At 43.9% G+C, this 19,536-nt stretch overlaps 1 protein-coding gene across 2 annotated transcripts in view; it reads right to left on the reverse strand.

The window, feature by feature from the left end:
* tle3a (TLE family member 3, transcriptional corepressor a) overlaps window positions 1-12,803 on the reverse strand; it is a 29,874-nt gene extending 17,071 nt beyond the window's left edge. Inside the window, exons 1-4 of one of the 2 annotated variants that reach the window (XM_063908353.1) lie at window positions 12,657-12,803; window positions 1,377-1,524; window positions 749-849; window positions 464-527 (exon numbers count right to left, since the gene is read on the reverse strand). In XM_063908353.1, coding sequence (XP_063764423.1) covers window positions 464-527; window positions 749-849; window positions 1,377-1,400 — 189 coding nt within the window. In that variant the 5' untranslated portion in view covers window positions 1,401-1,524; window positions 12,657-12,803. Of the gene's footprint in view, window positions 1-463; window positions 528-748; window positions 850-1,376; window positions 1,525-2,014; window positions 2,547-12,656 lie in introns of those variants that run through there. The other variant, XM_063908347.1, reaches the window with a different exon arrangement.
* Window positions 12,804-19,536: the final 6,733 nt, after the last annotated feature.

Consider the following 19,536-nt stretch of genomic DNA (forward strand, 5'->3'; position numbering starts at 1 on the left):
AGGCTTACAGAGAAACTAAGGTTGACTCAGTCAGTGCAAAGTAAATTGCAGCAGGTTCCACGTCCTCCATTTTGTTTGCTGTGGTGCATTTTCTCACACACTGCTCTGGTCCTACACCATCAGCTCACACCTAATTTATGGCCATGCATATGTCTGAGCGTGGAGTCTCCTAGGAGAATAATCAGATCAGTACACACAGAGGGCAGCGCTGCAGCCGACCCTTGGAGATCAGGGGAGCACTATAATGGAGCCTCAGCCCACTGCCTGTCAGGAAGAGCTCCTCTGTAACAACCAGCTACATCAAACCCCCCTGGGGCCTTTCACAGGCCTGTACCTGACACTCAGCCCGCCCTAACCACCACGTCGGTGATCACAATAGCCTGTCTCGCTCCACCCCAACTAGATCTTCAACAAGCCTTGCAATTTGGAACCATAATTGCTCCCTTTTGTAACATAATCTTACCATGACATAGTGGCGCTGCATCTCTGTCTTCTCATTGGCCAGCTTGTCATACTCCACCTTAAGACTAAAATAGAGGACAAGGTGTCAATTTCTTGCACCTGTAACACTTCAATAACTCACACACACACTTAACCACTTGACAGCAAAGTAAAAGAAAAAATCTGCTATTTTTTTCATTCATTCAGATTTAATTTCACAACCAAATATTAGCCTTGACCTTTATTATGAATGGAAAAGGAAACGTTTACACTGTCATACTTTGGTGATATACTTTGTATTTGTTACCTGTGATACTGGGCTTGCAGAAACTGAAATTCATCTTTAATCCTGTCACAAGACTCTGCTACTGTGAATTTGAAGCCAGGCTGACCGGGCTGATGTGGAGCCTGAAAGAAAGGATGTTAAAATCAGTAGAGTCACAGGAGGAAGTTTTAATCATCATTTTCTTTCATTGTGAAAGGAGAAGAATAGTTCTCCCTTTAGACTACTTTCATGATAATATCTCCTCTTTAGTAAGAAACTACTTCACACCTTCAGAAGCTAATAACACAGCATGAATATGTGGTTGTCACACTGAAAATGAAATCTGATCTAAAAAATAATGATGTAAAAAGAAAGGATTAAAGCCACCACCTGTCCCCATAATCAGCAGTCATATGTTAGTGTATGGCTGAGTAAATATCTCCAGGCAGGCAAACCATCTGCATCCATTTACCACTAAGTGCATATTCTGATGTAGCATAAATGCTTTGTGATACAACCATATAGAATTGATGAGCTGCATTAAGGGTGGAAAACGTTTTGCAGGGCACATTTCAAAAGGGGACCAGCGGCACAGCCAGGAACCTTGTCAACATCAGTGTTGTCAGATAAATATGTAAGCTGTAGTAAGTACAGAGGAAGCGCTTCTTACCGGATGTCGGCCTTGTGGATACATCTTGAAATGTATCCTTTGTTTATCTCTCCAGTGTGCAGGTCCTTTGGCAAAATGGTTGAAATGTGCTCACAGCCACACCGGTCTCAGCAGGCAGGGGTGGGGGGCAGGGGAGGTCGAGAAAATCCTGTGTTGAAAAATGACGCGGTTTAATCTTTAGACGGGTGACAAAACACAATACAGTGCATGTTGTTTGCTAATAAGTAATCAAAAACACTAAAGTAGTTCCAGTTATTGCAGAGGCAAGTGAAAAAAGCAGCACTATTCCTGCGCTTCGGTGTTCTTCGTGACCTTATTCGGTCAGTGGTCAGCGATACACTCGATATACTAAGAAAATAAAATCTCAATTTAACATTTTAAACTCGTGCAAACACGTCGTAGGTGAGAAAATACGCTACTTTTTCCCGTGTTGAATTTAAATAGTTGCATCAAATTCGTTTATTTCAGATTCTAATTTCGAGTGATGTTCGCCAAATGAACAAACCCCGCTGTAGGACGTCTCCAGGTCGGCCACCACCGGCAGCAGCCGGCTCCCACCTACTGTGTGACTCCGCAGAAAGCGATGCAAACGCCCCAAAAAACTGAAAAATAAATCAACAGCGCTGGTAAATACATACCCGTGTGTGCGTCTTTACCGTCCGTCCGACTTTTGTTCCCGAAGAAAAACCAGAGGCTATAATTCATGCGCTTAATCCCTCCTAATGTACGCGTGGTGAACGCGGATCTCGACAAGCATCCTCTCTCCGGAGCGCACCCAGCCGGACTGGGGGAGCAGTTTGGGAGAAAATGTGGTGCGGTCGGGCTCGATTAAAACTACTTTATTCTCAGCCGCGAAACCTCCGAGGAATGTTCGCCTTTTGTGGCTGGTTAATCCCAAAAAGAAAGAAAAAATATACGCTTCCAAAATCTGTCTTCCGACTCGAAGAGGTTGGAGATTCTTTAAAAGCGTAACATGGTACTCTCCACAATCTCGCATTTCCCCCAGTTGTCCAGTTTACCCCGGTTGCCACACACAGGCAGCAAGGCTGAACTGCCGTGAAAGCGCCTATCTGTCCAATCGGATTACTCGGAAGGAATACGGCCACATCTGCCTATCGGAGAGCGACGGCCCCCACGTGGGGTGCAGCGATACATGACATCATCCCGCGGATCCACAAGGCATCATCCGTCCGTCCCACCATGTACAACAACAACAGCAGGCATTGATGTGCCGACGATGATATCCACATTTGACAGAGAGCGCACAAATTCCACATCCGCGCTTCATTAGAGTGTTTTTTTTTTACCGCCCAAATAAAGTTGATGAATATTTGGGTGAGACCACCACCAGCGGGACGGGGGAGGGATGTGTGCGGTGCAACAAGCCTTCTTGAATTGTTATCCCAATACAAGGAAAAATGAGCAGATGTGATCTTGTTTGTAAAACATGGTTTTTAAAAATATGAAGCGATGTTACTGTGGAACTGCCAAAGTAGCACCTAAAATCAGAAATGTGCGGGTTAAACTCCCCCCTAACACACAAACACCGTGAAGGACACACTAATGACCAATCGATCGAGCTGTCCACCATATTAAAGTCACTCGACATACATATTTAGCCTTAAATATATCTCGTAACTCTTGCACAACCTATCAGCATTTGTGTAATAGTTGCACTGCGGGGAGAGCAGAGATGATTGCCTTTGTCTGATATGAACATCAGCCATGTCTGAGCGCAGCCCGTACGCCTTGTTTTGAAGGTTCAACCCTGCCCCCACGTGGGACTCCTCTGCGGCTTTAAGGCCTCTCGACCAATCGCAGCACGGTGCACTTACTCGCTGGCTTCCCATTGGCTGAGCAGCGTCGAGCCTGTCATTCACGGAGCAGCGTTGTCAATCAATACCACGCGGGGTCAAGCGCTGACAAATGCCTGTGCTCCTCGGTGCTCTGCCTGTGAATAGAGCCTGCAATGGCTGCTTAATTAGCTTCCAATGGCTTTTCTCTCCAGTTCAAACAATCTGTTACCACCACGTAGTAATGAGAGCCTACATTAAACAAAGGAAGAAAGGAAGCATGCAAACAGTTGTAACATTACAACCTGTAGTTTTCCTTTACATATGAGACTATATGTAAGGCGCAGACAAAAGGTTTCTTGTTTACCTTTTATCACAAAGACCTATCCAACCTGTTTTAACATTAAACCTGCAGTGTTTTAATAATGAATTGCTGTATGCCTATGAAGTGCTTGCACAATTAAATACTGAAAATAGGACACTTGTCTTTTTAAGGGATCTACTTAATTCAGTATTATGCCATTTCTCGATTCTAGTAACAAGCCATTTTAAATGATGAAATATATCAGCTAGATGCTTAAAAATAGCAGCCTAATTATATTTTCTAGAGTCTTTTAATGCTTAACAAACATTCAAAGCAATATATGTGGAGTCTTTACACATTTAAACCCCATACAAAACCACATTTAAATGTAATCGTGATGAAGAAAATTGAGATTTTTTGAAATAAGTGCCATCTTATAGGCCTGTATAAAGTGACTAAATCTCAAAACAACTAGCAATGATTCACACTGAGCAGAGCAGTATCTTTTGGGAATGCTAAGGTCATTTTGTCATGTTAGGGCCTGAGATTGCCCAGCAGTGGTCTTACTTGTCATTCTTGTCAGCCACCTTGAGGATGTGGGATAACTGTGTTATTTCCAAAAGTATGGAGGCAGTCTGTGAGAAACTCAAGCAAACACAAGAGCTGGTGGGCTAATCTCAGTCAGGCACCCCCTCATGCTTTTCAATAGAGAGTGCTTGGATTAAAGGCAACAAAAGCCTGGGCCAAACCCCAGGGAGAGGGGGCCCTCCGCCCACTGAGACCCCCACACTGTTTATTTACACGGAAACCCCAGCCTCAGTGAAACTCCCACCCTCAGGCATTACACACTGGCCTATTTGCAGAGGTGGCTCTAATTCTTGACAGACCAGGGATTGTCCTCACTTCTGCCACTTTGAGCTGAGGAGCCACTCACTTTTCAGATAGCTCAAATTCAGCTAGTGAGCAAATATCTTGCGTCTTCCACACAACAATTACTGTGGTGCTATAACGGTAAAAGGCTGCATGGATTTCTGTGGAGAAGATGGGATAGGTACAAATATAATCACATTTTTGCAGCATCAAAACATGGCAAAGATCAATGATATAATGGAACTATTTATCATAAACCTATATTGGATCGTTTTGGAGATTACACAGTGTTGGCTCATTAATGTGAGTTGCAGTTAATAAACCACTTGGCAATTTCTCTCTCTCATGCAGGCTCACTTTCCTGCTCATGAAGCAGAAAATGAGGGCCCTGTTACTGAGGAGCCTGGGTTTGTATTGCAGTGACTTACACTTCAGGGTACTGGCATGCTGTTTACATGGAGATGCACACAGACATACTGCACATTCACAAACAAACACACACATGCTGTGTATCGCAGACACGTCATTCACAGGCAGGAGGCAGAATTTCCCAAACACACACTCACACACACATTCCATGAACAAAGGGCCTACAGTGTGTGGTGGTGATGAATTGCCGCTTCTGTATTATCACGATGACTCATCTGACTGTAATCAATGAAAACAGGATGAAAGTCCTTATCAAAGTAGAAAAATGCAGACAAGAAGAGCGTCTCAAAACAAAAAGATGAGGTCTTTGGCAGGAATTCAGAGCTGTATTTAGCCCTCGGCTAACGAGGACACAGAGCCAGTCGGTTCTCTGAAATAAATATTATCTGCTATCAACTGAGGTCGAGTAGGTTGAGAGGTAAAACGCTTGCAACAGGCAGTTTTCCAAAGTTACTTTCCAACGTAATTTATTATAGGCTACTTTAGTTTTTATTTCTCTTAACAAAGGAGTTAAAGTACCCTTTTAGCATTGTATATTATGTATATGATAACCCTTTTTGAAATTTTCCTTTACCTCTTTTCTGGACAATCAGCTCTACGCCAAACTCTAGCCAAAACGGAAAATAGACCTGTGTCTCAAACTGTGCCAAAACTATTTTGGAGCGTTTTTTCTTTCCAAAAAAAATACCATGTTTCTATTGCAAGCTACTGCTACAATTTCAAAGTAAATTGCATTCTGCCAATCAGATTATACACTCAAATGAAAAACATTGTTTAAAGTCTCAACAATTATTACTCAGAACGTCATGTATTCTAAGTTCCTTGTCTGAGATTATTATGTGTAAATATTTACAAAGACTCTTCTGCCTTGTGGCTATATATGAAAAAGCACACCAGTCAGTGCTTTAACATGCTAACATACATACTAAACATACCAAAGTGATGATGTAAAATGCTAACTTCCAGAAAGTTGACATGACAATTACAAACAAGCTCAGGGTGACAATAAAACTTTCTTGAGCCTTTAAATTGTGTTTGTTACACTATCCATGTTACAACATGTTCATGGCTATTAATCATATACACCAAAGTGGGTTCATTCAGCAAACTGAGTCCACACTAGTAAAAATAAACGCGTAAACAGTGAAACAAATCCACAGAAAGCCTCAGAAGCTCTGCCCTGAAGCAGCTGCTGATATAAACGCCTCATCCTCCTCATATCGCCTCGTCCTCACAAAGAGTATTGTCTATATGTTGTCACTGTTCTGTCTCCAACACACAGCAGAACTGGAGGCCGGCCAGTTTTATTTTTATCCACTTAAATTCAGCAGCGTATACTCAGAGGTAAGAGAGGGCGAACAGGAGCCCTCCCAAAATTCATTTTTTACTCACATACCTTCACCCTGCATAATGAAGCATCAGAATACCTGCAGTGAGAGAGCTGGTTCAACAGGAAATCAGAAGAAAATCATAATATTTTTGACAAAATGACCTCAATATCGATATTGTAAGGTTGACTATTGATACTTTAAGTAGTGAGCCATTACCTTTTACTTCCACATAATTACTGTGGGGCTATAACTGTTAAAGGCTGCATGGATTTCTATGGAGAAAATGGAATTTGTACTTTTTAAATCATAGTTTTGCAGCCACGAAACAAGGCAAACATCAACAATATAATGGACTAGCTTGACATTGATAGTGTGGCTATATTGTAGGGGTTGACTATTTATACTCAACCAATGAGGATTTTGATAAATAATCAACAGTAGTGCGAATTTAATGACTAATCCGGTAAAGGCAAATAAAATAACTGTTAACAGAAAACTAAAATCTCTTGACGGTAATGCAGCCTTTAAAACTAGGAAAGGACAACACTTTGATAATACAATATCCAAACACTATAATTAAATCTAGTCTCACATCACACCATCAATATACTACCAATATATTCCCAGCCCTAGCCACATCCTTTCTATTTTGACAACAAGTTGCAGATTACAGCTAGTTACAGGCTCACAGATAGAATGTGCATTTCATTATTCCCTGGCGACAGTCTCTGGCTATGAAAAGATTCAGCCGTAAACTGATCACAGGATCAAGCAGTAGGCCGACCAGTTGATTGAGAAGACCTTGAGCTGCCGAACAAAAATTGTGTTACTATAATCCAGTTTGCTAAATGGCTAACGTGATTAAAAAGATTCTTAAGGCCTAAATTCGGTTATGGTCCGTGATTACATTCACATGGCATGGGAATGACTTCACATGACTGTCTCGAAAGAAAGTGTGTTGTCAAGGTAACAGCCCATGCAAGAAAAGTGCAATTTGCTATTGAGGTCAGAGTCTGTGAATTGTTTGGCTGGTGTCTCATGGGGATGAGGGGGGGGACACTATATTCACTTAAATCAGGGATGTGACCGCGTGGGGGGGAAACACTGTGAGGAGTGTGAAGTAGCAACTTTATAGAGGTCAATGCTAGGATCAATTTATCCCGAGTGCTATGAATATTAAGCAGAGTTCTTTAAAGCTTCATAATGACATCGTGTGTAGTATCTCGAGAAATCTCCTCCTGAGACCACATGCTCCTACAGACTGCATTTCACCACTCCTGTCTCACTGAGGAGCATTTCATATTCCCTGGCACACAGTAATATAGCTCCACTCCTCCATGCCAAATTGACTCCACAAGTGCTCCTATACCTGCTGACTGACACATGCTCGCCCAAAATGACTCCTCCACCAGCAGCCAGCATTGCTGCCTGCTCTGGAGGAGTACTTGATTCCATTATTAAGTTGAAAAGGAGAGACAAAGCGAGGGGTTGGGGATGGGGAGGGAAAAAAGGGTTGAGTGGGTAGAGAAGAATAATAGAAAGCCGAGGAAGTTATCAGGGCAGCGGAGAGTCTGACAGCAGATCAGAGAGCTCTCCAACTGGAACCCCGGCTCATGAGCCGCGGTCGGCCGGGATGATGAGCTCTGCTGTACAGGAGAGGTCAGAGGCACCTACTGAAGAGTACATCAGCTCCACAACACATCACCGTCAGGGCTGGAGAAATAATTCAAATCTTTCACACAAGCAGTGGGGAAGGGAAACTTAGTACACATACAACACAGTTTCCAGTTACCTACTTTACAATATGCATTTATACTTGGACTCCACTCCCTTTCAGATCGAAATATTGTACATCAGTTAATATGAAAAAACATTGGACGAGTATAAAATCTATTAGTGGTTAAAAAGTTTGAGGCCCCAAAAAGTTGTGTCAGTTGGTATAACAACATCTATTCAATACAATTTTCTTTTTTTATTTTACCATTTTACCATTAATTGTCTAATGGCCTTCAACATTTGTGTTCTTTGAAGGTGCCTGACCCTGAGAAGGAAACCACTGAAAACAACCAAAATGTTTATAATAAGTAGTTTAAATCAACTTCACCTTGGCCAGCAACAGTGAAATACTTCTATTATATTTATTCTTCAGTATTCATATTATAATAATATAACTAGGAAGGCACACTATGAGCGGAGACCTCCGGCAAGGCCGTTTTAAGCATTTAAAATAAAGCATTTATCCGCCCCAGAATCCACTTGAAAATAAAAATGTGTGCTTCCTTGGCCCATGCTACATCTTTCCCCCAGTTTCATGAGAATTGAGCGAATCGTTCGTCAATCAATCCTGCTGACAATCAGAAAACCAAACAGGACCTAAAACATAACCTCCTTAAAAACTGCAGTATAGTCCATCTGCCTGTTCTTGTTGCCTATACAAGGACCCAGAGGGGTTAAAGACTTATGAAGACAGCAGCCCTGAGAGAGGAAGTGAGAGCACATCAACAAAGTAATGTCTGTCCTATGTGAGGCTAAGCCTCTTATTTTCATTTCAAATGAGGATATAAATTGACTTCCTTATTAAATCTAATTATTAGCCAGTGCCCTCCAAAAGTCTTCTGAAACTGCCTTGAGCGACCGGGCGATTAGCATAAACACCACCACTGGCAAGCTTAAAACAAATGGTATATTTAGTCAGTGTTAATGGGATTAAAGTGTGCTGGATTCAGGAGCAGTTCTACTAACAGTGAGCATCACATCTTCATTATGGATGCCCTGACTTCTCCATTTCCACTCTGTTTGTTTGCATTTCATTCCACTCTGCTGCCTCCCGCTCCTCTCAGTTATTCAACAGATTGTGTTCAATCTTGATCCAAAAATCCCAGACAATCATAAATAATAAAGGATTACACCAATCTCGCAAAAGCTGGTGGCTCGCCAGCGGCAATGCGCACACAGAGAAATAATTGTTGGCCATCTGTGCACCAGATTGGTAAGAGAAAGGGTAAACAAAGAGCACAGTGTACCTGTTAAAGCTTTCTCCCCTTCCCTCTCTCTCTCCCTTTAGCGGGGGAACATGAAAGCCTTTGATGACGCTCGCCCTGCAGAATCCACCGGCTCGCTCCAAGAGATTTTTTGATTAGGGAGGTTTCAGAACCACAGACTGACAAGCCGCGCCTGTCAGGAATCTAACAAGGCTTAGGGTTATCTCTCAATCCGCAGCCAAACAGCGGTGATACACTGCACAATGGCAGCCAAATAGAGGAAGGATGAAACATAATTGACCAGACAAATGATCACATTTACATGTCACATACACGGCTCTCCAGGAAATAAAATGAAGTCATGAAAAGCTTACCCTCTGCAGTCTATAAATCACTCCTCTGAGGGATCGGATCAGAATTACTGGCATACTGTTGCTAGCACATTGCCAGAACCAATATTAGGGATGCATACTGAACATCTCACATGCTTATTAGGGAAAATTGATCTCGTTGCTAAAGATTGCGCAAGGGTCGATCAATACATTTTGATGTGAGCTTTAAAGTTAACAGTGATATGTTTTAGATTTATGGGTCAGAGAATAAATCAATATGGGATTGATTTCACATGGGTTCGTCTGTGTATTCAATAGCTTGATTGACTCCAGTTCACTGTCTCATGATTAAGACTCATTTGATATGAACCATCACATTCACTGTTTGGATAACAAGTGCCAAATGCTGTTTTTTCCATACAAAACATACACCCCGATCACAGCTGTTTCCACCTCTTAATGGGATACTAAAACAAAAGCCTGGGTTTTGCATGCTTTTACTGCTTCACAGCCTTTCCAGGGAGTGAAAAATGACCTTACAGTTTCTAATCCATCCCAACTGGAGGACCCTCATTATGGTGTGAGATTTATATATGTATGTGTAGAGAGATAGAGATAAATGGTGTGGGCTTCTGGAACAGGGAGGAGACAAAACATAGGGCAGAGTCATAATGAGCTTTGTTTATGTGTAACGTTGCTTGGTCTGTTGACAGCGGTTAATGAAGTTACAACTAGTGGGGGGGTTTGCTGGCACTAATTAAACTTACTGTCATTAGCAGTGTTAGAGAGAGGAGGCGCTTGAGCAGGTAAGGGAGGAGAAAACAGGCAGAGTTATCAGAGCAGCGGCACACTAACATAAACACACACAGGAGCTTTATGTGAAGAGTGGGGTTGGATTTACCATTATTGTATACAAAGAACGCCTGACTTTGCATTACTTTATACACATACAAATCCTCTTAAAAGCTGACCTACTCAAAAACCGAGGCTTTTTTTCTTTTAACATTAATGATATATCTACTCCTACTCTGGGAAAAAGCTGTGATATGAGGTTAAGAATTCAAAACACATATACAAACAGTCTATCAAGTGCCTATAGAAATAAAGTCAACTGAGTTACTATTAAACAGCGGAGGCAGGAAATATTTTACACCTAACTGAGCATAAACTGTGGATTGGCTCCTGTAGAAGCCACAGCTCTGACATCTGGAAATGTTGCAGTCACCACTGAGCTGTTAGAAAGTGGGAAAGAGCTCGATTGACTGTCACAGAGTCTGAGTGGAGCTATGTGTGTGCCATTGAAACCACAGCTCCATCGTAGCCTGTAATCCAGCTCACCACCAAAGCCACCGCTGCTGGCTGCCTGCACAGACCAAGCCTCACTGTTTGTTTATGCAGCACATAGACCCGGCCATTAAAAGTGGGAAGCCTGTCAAAAATAAAAAGAGACTTTTCATGTTTGAGGGCTGCAATTGTGGCTCTTGTGTGATGTTTTTCCTCCACACTGACCCCTTGCTTTGAGGTCGGGAAGCCGCTTAACCCTGGGCTGTGGAGCCAGCCGATTGGCTGGGCCAAACACAGTATTTTTGAATGTGGTGGCGTTGTGGGTGCCTCCGGGAGAGGTACTGTGGTTGCGTGCAATGACTATGGCTGTGTAACCAAGGCAGCCTTCACATCATTATAATGGCTCCTCAGGCAAATAAGCCAAAGATCTTTCATAAATGGGCACATCATATCCCTCATTATGTCCTAGCTATCTTGCCTCATGTTGCCCAATCCTCACTACGAGGCAAGCTGAGAAAGCGCTGATTGTACTGAAAACAAATTAAGGTCTAGCAACATGTACTAAAATACTTAATTTGTACAAATACCTCTGCACGACAGGCAACCCCCAATACACATACAGAAGCTGCTTACAAATGACACAAGCTGTTTAAAATCACTATTCTCAGTTTAGAGCCGTTTAAATACTAAAACAGCGCAGGGAGAATGTGGAAATTTGCTATGTAGTTAACTTGCTACAGCCACCAATTAGGTTTACGATTCGGGCGCCTTTGGGCCACTGTCGCCAGGCCTCAGTCTCCCTCTGATGTCATTACACAAATCTGCTGCAGTCTGACAGAGCAACAGGGCTGTAGGAGGCAGGGGGAGAAGGAGAAGGAAAGTTGGCTCGGCTCCTCTCCTCTGATAGCAGCAGATAAGCCGGCCTTGGGGCCTCTTATCTCATCTGTGGATCCTGTGTAACTGTAAGTTTTAGTCTGGCAGATTACATCAGCAGAGCCTGTTGGGGACAGAGGCCGGCCGCCGGGGGACCGTGATGACTCCCCTCATGCGACAAATGCATCCCCTCCACCCTTCATGGCCTAACAATGCAGGACCGAGTGTACTGTGGGAGGCGGCTCCTCTCAGCCAGTTAAAGTGAGTCCCCAAAGGAACTGGAATTAAATCTGTCAACTTCCATTTAGTCCAAAACGTTCACCCCATAGCATTTGTTTTCCGTCGGCTGCACACTGTTTGCAGGGATAGTGATATTAGTGGACAGCATGCCTCACTTTGGATAAACATCTGTATTACAGATGATGGGAGGAGAACCGACCAGCTGACGTGTGAGGACCTCTGTAGTCCAGGGGCCACAAAGGTGCCATGTGACGTGAGAGGTTCATTTTAGGATACATAAACACACCCTCCCTGTTTGTCTAAATGCCTCTCTATCCGTCTACTGTATGTACAGCACATTCCAGAAAGACAGACAGGCAGGCCACATCTGGGGAGCGACCAATGGGAGGCCATACCCCTTCCCTTCTTCTCTCCCTGCTCCCCGCCTGTCATCCCACCCAGAGAGGGGAAGTGGTGAGGTTGGAGTGGTTGGCCAGACGGGGCCAGCTGTGTGACCACAGACCTCTGAGTGTGTGTATGTGGGAGGGAGGGAGGGATCCACAGGCCTTATTACAGACCCGACTACACACTGGGCCTCACAAACAGCTACTTTACAGCCAGCAGCATCCACGAGCAGCAGCAGGAACACTGCAGGATTTGTACTGCGACAGCACCAGAATGCATGCTTGTTTGATACTATCAAACAACACCAACAGCATTTAATGTTTTTACAGCAAACTTGAATGTATAGCTGGCTCGTTTCTACAAGGAAACATGAAAATAAACCGTTGCTGCTCCATACACAAAACAGATTAAGTCACTGAAATGACAAACTTGGGTAAAGTGATCCAGATGTTAACTTACGCTGGCAGTTATCGGAGGAATGGGTTGCAACACAGTCTGCTGCCAGCTCATATCAGAGGCTGTTGCTGGACTGCACCGTCAGCTGGATCGCAGGACACAAAGTCTCACAGTGATGATGTCACTGTATTGCCTCGGTCCCCAGGGTGGTGATTTATGAGCTAATCTGGGTCTGTCTCTCCAGATCCCAGGTCTCTCTCTCCCAGAGGAGCCGCTAATGGAACAGTGGGATGGAGCCACCATGAAGCAGAAGTCCTCTCGCCTCAGCAGACCTGACATCCATCTCCATGATCACACACCGGAATAAAAAAAGAAGAAATAGAACAATGTTGACTTCATTGTGCAGCACATGCAGATGTTCTCACACAGACCAATACACACACATGCAGAGAGGAAAATACAGAATAAATTAGTTAGTGCATATATAACCTTGGCTATTTGCAATTTGTCATGCAGCCCAAGAAAGATAATTGAGGCAACCTCCCAGTATGCAAATAGAATGATAATCAGCCTGCGCCCCTCTACCAAACACATATACACAGAAGCAAAAAAACTGTTACATTGTTAGCTATTTCTAATAGAGGACACCTATTGACCCATTTTCTCTTAGAAAGCAATTTGTCCCTCCAAAATAAAACTAATAGGTGGCAAGATGAATGGATTACAGTGGGCTAGACTGGGTGCACCATGCCACAAGGCACTAAATCACCAGATTATTAGTTTTATGAGCCAAGCCCATGAGAGAATAATTGCTAATGTTCCCAGAGTAACCAAGGGAAATAAAGGTAATGGAGCAATTTATAAATTCTGATTGGTATACATAGAGAACTTCCAGCCCATCTCCTTTTACTGCTCTCGATAAAATACGCCCCAAGCCACACAAACACTGGGGCCGGCTATCAAAATCAATACAATCACAGAACCGCGAGCGCTGCTCCTGCTCCTTTGTTATTTTTAGTGCAATGCAGTCTGACTTGCAGTTATGAATCAAAATAATGTGGGAAGAAAAAAAAACCCCACCATCACCAACTTCTATTTCTTAACTTAATTTAGCCTTTCTGCAGTGGCGCCGCCAAGAGGTGGCCGGGGAAGGGGGGTCGTGGCCCCTCTGACACAATCACTGACCCCCTCCCTTAAAGTATATCACACGATTACTTAACCCCTTATATTGACAAGGTTTTCAATAAACTAGATTTCCAGATTCAGTAATGGCTAGTTTGGTTTTCACTAACCTCAAGTTTTCCAGTGGCTTCATCTGGCCTGGCCAGACCTTTGAAAACATTTTTGGGGGTGCCATTTCCTGTCTGAGTGACAACGGGTATTCTGTCTCTAGGTTTGTTGCTAAAATCGCCTATTATGTGGTCAAATACTGCCATCTAGTGGCCAAGTTAGATATCTGTTTTAATTTAGTCAGTAAGTTACGTTCAGTGTGGTTAGTGTGCGAACGGTAAACGAGGGAGAAAGACGTGCTGTTTCTGTTGCTCGCAATGCACTCGATACAGGACAATCTGTAAGTAGTCATTTTGTAACTAGGTCAACTATATGTGCTTGGGTTAATTTTAGCATATATATTCATGTTTGTAATGTGTAAAGAGTAATTGTGCATTTATGAAACAACATGTTGTGCTAGCTAGCAATTCGGTGGAGCTTAGCATTGAACTGGTCCTTTGTTGTAGCATAAATTAGATAGCGTAATGCTAGAGTAGGTTAACAATGCAAGTAGATTGAAAACAGATCTTTATTTTGTATTTTTGTATTTTTTGCAGTTTCACAAGAATACTGTGTCAAGTAAACGCTCTGAAAGCCTCTTCAGATTCCTTGGATCAGTTTGTTTAACTCGCTGTCTAGGCTGTGTAGCACCACACATAGCTGAGGGCAGAAGAGTGAAAAGATTAGTCAACACATCAAGTTATTCACCAAGAGCTACATCTCTAACCAGTCAAGATGTCAGATGCACATAACACCCCTCCCGTCTCCCAAATGGAAGTTAGATCAAAGTGTGGATCAGCAAAAACGTCAGCTTCACACCGGTCAAGCAAGTCAAGTGCTAGCATGGCTGCAGTCCGAGCACGGGCTGTAGCTGAAGCTGCCCGCGTCAAAGCCGAGTTTGCCAAACGCCAAATCGATATGGAGGTCGAGAAGGCACGGATTGAAGCAAGGCTGAATGCTCTAAAGCAGGAGGGTGAGGCTGAAGCAGCCCTCGCTGCAGCAAGAGTCCTTGAGGCGGCAGCTGAAGGCCCAGATGACCGTGAGTTGACCACTCCAGCTATCCCAGTAACAACGCATGATCCAGTCAAACGCGTTGCAGAATACATCAAAACTCACTTTAAAGATGAGCCTGAACCTGAGATGGAAGAAAGGCCTCAGCAAGAATCTCAGCCTAGGTACAGTGTGCCACCACCAGTCACTCAGTACACACCTGGGTGGGCTACAGGGACCCCAGCTGGATGGCATCCTCATCGAGCCCCACCTGTCTTTAACATAGGTACCAGAACAGACAACACAAATTCACAAAGCAGATCAATGTCCAGAACAACAGAATTCTCAGATCTCGCCACTTACCTTGCACGCCGTGATCTTCTAACCACTGGGTTCAAGGTCTTTGACAACAAACCAGAGACTTATTTGTCCTGGAAGTCTATGTTTTGCAATGGCATCGAAGGACTAAACCTCAAAGCCAGCGAGGAGCTCAATCTACTCACAAAATGGCTGGACGGGGAGTCGCTTCAACATGCCCTGAGGATTAGAGCAGTTCATGTGAACAATCCAGAGACAGGCCTCTGGCGTCTGTGGCAGCGGCTGGACAAGAATTACGGTTCATCAGAAGCCATTGAGGCGTCCCTGTTTAAGCGTCTGGAAAGTTTCCCCCGGATCTTCTACAAAGACAACCACCTGCTGCAAGAACTCGCTGACCTCCTTCTTGAGCTACAAGCAGCGAAGAACGAAGGCTATCTACCAGGCCTCAGTTTTCTTGATACGTCGAGAGGAATAAACCCCATAGTTGAAAAGCTACCGAATAATCTCCAAGAGGCTTGGATCAAGCAAGGATCAAGATATAAGAAAGAACATAATGCTTTATATCCACCCTTTTCTTATTTTGTCGAGTTTCTGAACAGTCATGCTGAAATGAAAACAGACCCCAGCTTTATGCTTCAAGGCTACAACACGCCACATCCCAACGCAGAAAAAGCACAAGAGAAGCAGACAAAGATTAGAACACCCATCACAGCAAACAAAACAGAAATCGACACGCCTGATGCAAATGCTTATACACCACCTCTTGATCCAGATAAACAATGTCCCATTCACAAGAAGCCACATTCTCTTGCTAAATGTCGGGGCTTTAGAATGAAGACATTGGACGAGAGAAAAGGTTTACTCAAAGAGCATTCCATCTGCTACAAATGTTGCATATCTACAAGGCACAGGGCAAAAGACTGCAAAGCAGTGATTCACTGTTCAGAGTGCAACAGCAACAGTCACGTGTCAGCACTGCATGCTGGCCCACTGCCCTGGTCAGTCAAAGATCCAAAGACACCTACAGAGGGTCAAGGCGGGGAGCCAGACAACCCACACTACATTGAAACCTCCTCCAGTTGCACAGAGGTATGTGGAAAGGGGCTACAGGGAAAGTCATGCTCGAAGATTTGCCTGGTCTATGTTTATCCAACCAAGTTCCCTGAAAAGAAGAAGAAAATGTATGCAATGTTAGATGACCAGAGCAATGTATCACTGGCAAGGTCTTCCTTTTTTGATATGTTTGACGTACAAGTGAAGCTCTACCATATACAATGAAGACATGCTCTGGCATAACGAACACCAGCGGAAGAAGAGTCAACGGCTTCATCATTGAGGGGATGGATGGGAAAGCACCTATGCCATTACCGACACTCACTGAATGTAACCAGATTCCGGATAATAGGAGAGAAATACCTACGCCTGAGGCTGCAGCTCATCACCCTCATCTGAAGCCCATCGCGTCTCTGATACCTCCACTGGATCCCTCTGCAGAGATCCTTCTCCTCCTAGGCAGGGATATCATCAGGGCACACAAGGTACGCAGTCAGGTGAACGGCCCACATGATGCACCTTACGCTCAATGTCTTGATCTAGGGTGGGTGATCATAGGGGACGTTTGCCTCAGAGGAGCTCACAAACCCACTGTGAGTTCTTTCAAGACCAGCATACTTGAAAATGGGCGACCCAGTTTCCTCACCCCCTGTGAGAGCAGAATTCACGTCAGGGAGAGGTACACAGACACCTGCCCCCTGGGTGAAAAGACGCAGACTAAGGAGGGTGTAGGCAAACTCATATTCAAGCAAACAGCCGATGATGACAAGCTGGCACTTTCTGTAGAAGACCAGACATTTCTGGATATCATGAACAGAGAATTCCACAAAGCCAAGGCCAAAAGATGGGCGGTCATCTTCGCATGTATGAGTATACGTGCCATACATATTGAAATCATAGAATCAATGGACACATCATCATTCATAAATGCTCTGCGCCGGTTCTTAGCGATCAGAGGTGTTGCGAAGCTGCTCAGATCTGATTGTGGGACCAACTTTGTGAGCGCCTGCAAAGAGCTGCAGATTGACAAGAACGGATGCCACAACAAAAACATCGAAACTTACCTTGAAGACAACGGTTGCCAGTGGCTGTTTAATCCTCCTCATGCGTCACACATGGCCGGATCCTGGGAACGCATGATTGGAGTTGCTCGCCGAATCCTGGATGCGATGCTACTGCAACATGGGCATGCAAAGCTAACTCATGAGGTGTTAGTAACATTCATGGCTGAAGTAACAGCAATAGTGAACGCAAGGCCCCTTACAACAGTTTCCACAGATCCAGAGCACCCTGTGATTCTCACCCCTGCCATGCTACTCACACAAAAGTATGGCACGTCACCAGCACCACCAGGCCAGTTTGAAAGCCGTGACCTCTTCAGAGGGCAGTGGCGGCGCGTGCAGTACATGGCTGAGGTCTTCTGGGCACGATGGCGAAAAGAATACATCAGCGGGCTCCAAGACCGACGGATATGGCGGACACCGAGACCGAACCTACAAGAAGGAGACGTGGTCCTGCTGAAGGATGGTCAGGAGAAGAGGAATGACTGGCCCATCGGACTCGTCAACAAAACCTTTTTCAGTGAGGATGGCAGAGTCAGGAAAATAGTGGTCAAAGTCATGCGGAAGGGCGAACAGAGACTCTTCCTACGGCCTATATGTGAAGTCGTCCTTCTGGTTTCTAAGGACACTGCTTAAGAGACTTTGAACTACTTTTATATCCTTTTCAAATATTCTACATAAGTTTGTTTGGGTGACATCCTTAAGATGTCAAGCGGGGAGTATTCTGTCTCTAGGTTTGTTGCTAAAATCGCCTATTATGTGGTCAAATACTGCCATCTAGTGGCCAAGTTAGATATCTGTTTTAATTTAGTCAGTAAGTTACGTTCAGTGTGGTTAGTGTGCGAACGGTAAACGAGGGAGAAAGACGTGCTGTTTCTGTTGCTCGCAATGCACTCGATACAGGACAATCTGTAAGTAGTCATTTTGTAACTAGGTCAACTATATGTGCTTGGGTTAATTTTAGCATATATATTCATGTTTGTAATGTGTAAAGAGTAATTGTGCATTTATGAAACAACATGTTGTGCTAGCTAGCAATTCGGTGGAGCTTAGCATTGAACTGGTCCTTTGTTGTAGCATAAATTAGATAGCGTAATGCTAGAGTAGGTTAACAATGCAAGTAGATTGAAAACAGATCTTTATTTTGTATTTTTGTATTTTTTGCAGTTTCACAAGAATACTGTGTCAAGTAAACGCTCTGAAAGCCTCTTCAGATTCCTTGGATCAGTTTGTTTAACTCGCTGTCTAGGCTGTGTAGCACCACACATAGCTGAGGGCAGAAGAACGGGTGACGAGTCACCACAGCACATACTGCATAGCTCTGTCTGAGATAGTTAGCAACAATTTCAGACAGACAGCCAGATAGACAGCCAGACAGACAGGTGTCCTGTTTTTTCCATCCTGCTCAGATGAATAACCGTCCTTCACTCATCCTGTTTTGTGAAACCGCACAACTTTCCATCACACAGACCCAAATCCCTAATTTCCACCACTTCACAGCTCTCTGATGTTTAAATTGTAAGTTGCACTGAGTCCAAACGTCTTCAGAAATGTTCTGCAGATGTAAACCCTTCTCATGTGGTTCATGAAAGCAGAGATTTATCTGGTTAGAGAGGAGCTTGTTGCTTTGCGGCCGCAGTCTGCTTGCTTCATATTCGAGTCGAGCTGGGTGGTCCTAGCGTCTTCTCATCTTCATCTCTCAGGAGGATAAACAGCCCGCGTCCTGCAACGATCAACTCCTGTTATTTGTTTTAAACAAACCGTCCAATTATAGTTTCATTAAAAATCGAAACAGGCCTGTTTAAACCAGACATGTGCAGCTACGACCTTTAATGTAATTTGATCCAGGGTATTGAGTTACACTCTGAGGTCAGGGTGAAAGAAGGTAAACCAGATTGTGTAGAAAAAGATATGGCAGTATGGAGGCAGGGTGTCATTATCTCACAGCTCTTTCTGTTGATGTATCTGTGATAGATTGCTTTGAGTGTTTGCAGCTGAACAGAACTGATGTCCAACCACATGCACACAGTAGACACAGTAGACACAGTAGACACAGTAGACACAGTAGACACAGTAGACACAGTACACACACACTACTTGACCTTTCAATAGCAGTGATGACAGCTCAGGAGCTCCTCTTGTAACTGAAAAGCTCCTCATATACTTTCAACCCACTACTTGTTGCTCTGTGGTGAAGCAGCATTGCTCACTTGTGTCTTCACTTCCTTGTCTGACAGGTATGAAGTAACACT

Source organism: Eleginops maclovinus, chromosome 2, assembly GCF_036324505.1.
Source record: "Eleginops maclovinus isolate JMC-PN-2008 ecotype Puerto Natales chromosome 2, JC_Emac_rtc_rv5, whole genome shotgun sequence".
Lineage (NCBI taxonomy): Eukaryota > Metazoa > Chordata > Actinopteri > Perciformes > Eleginopidae > Eleginops > Eleginops maclovinus.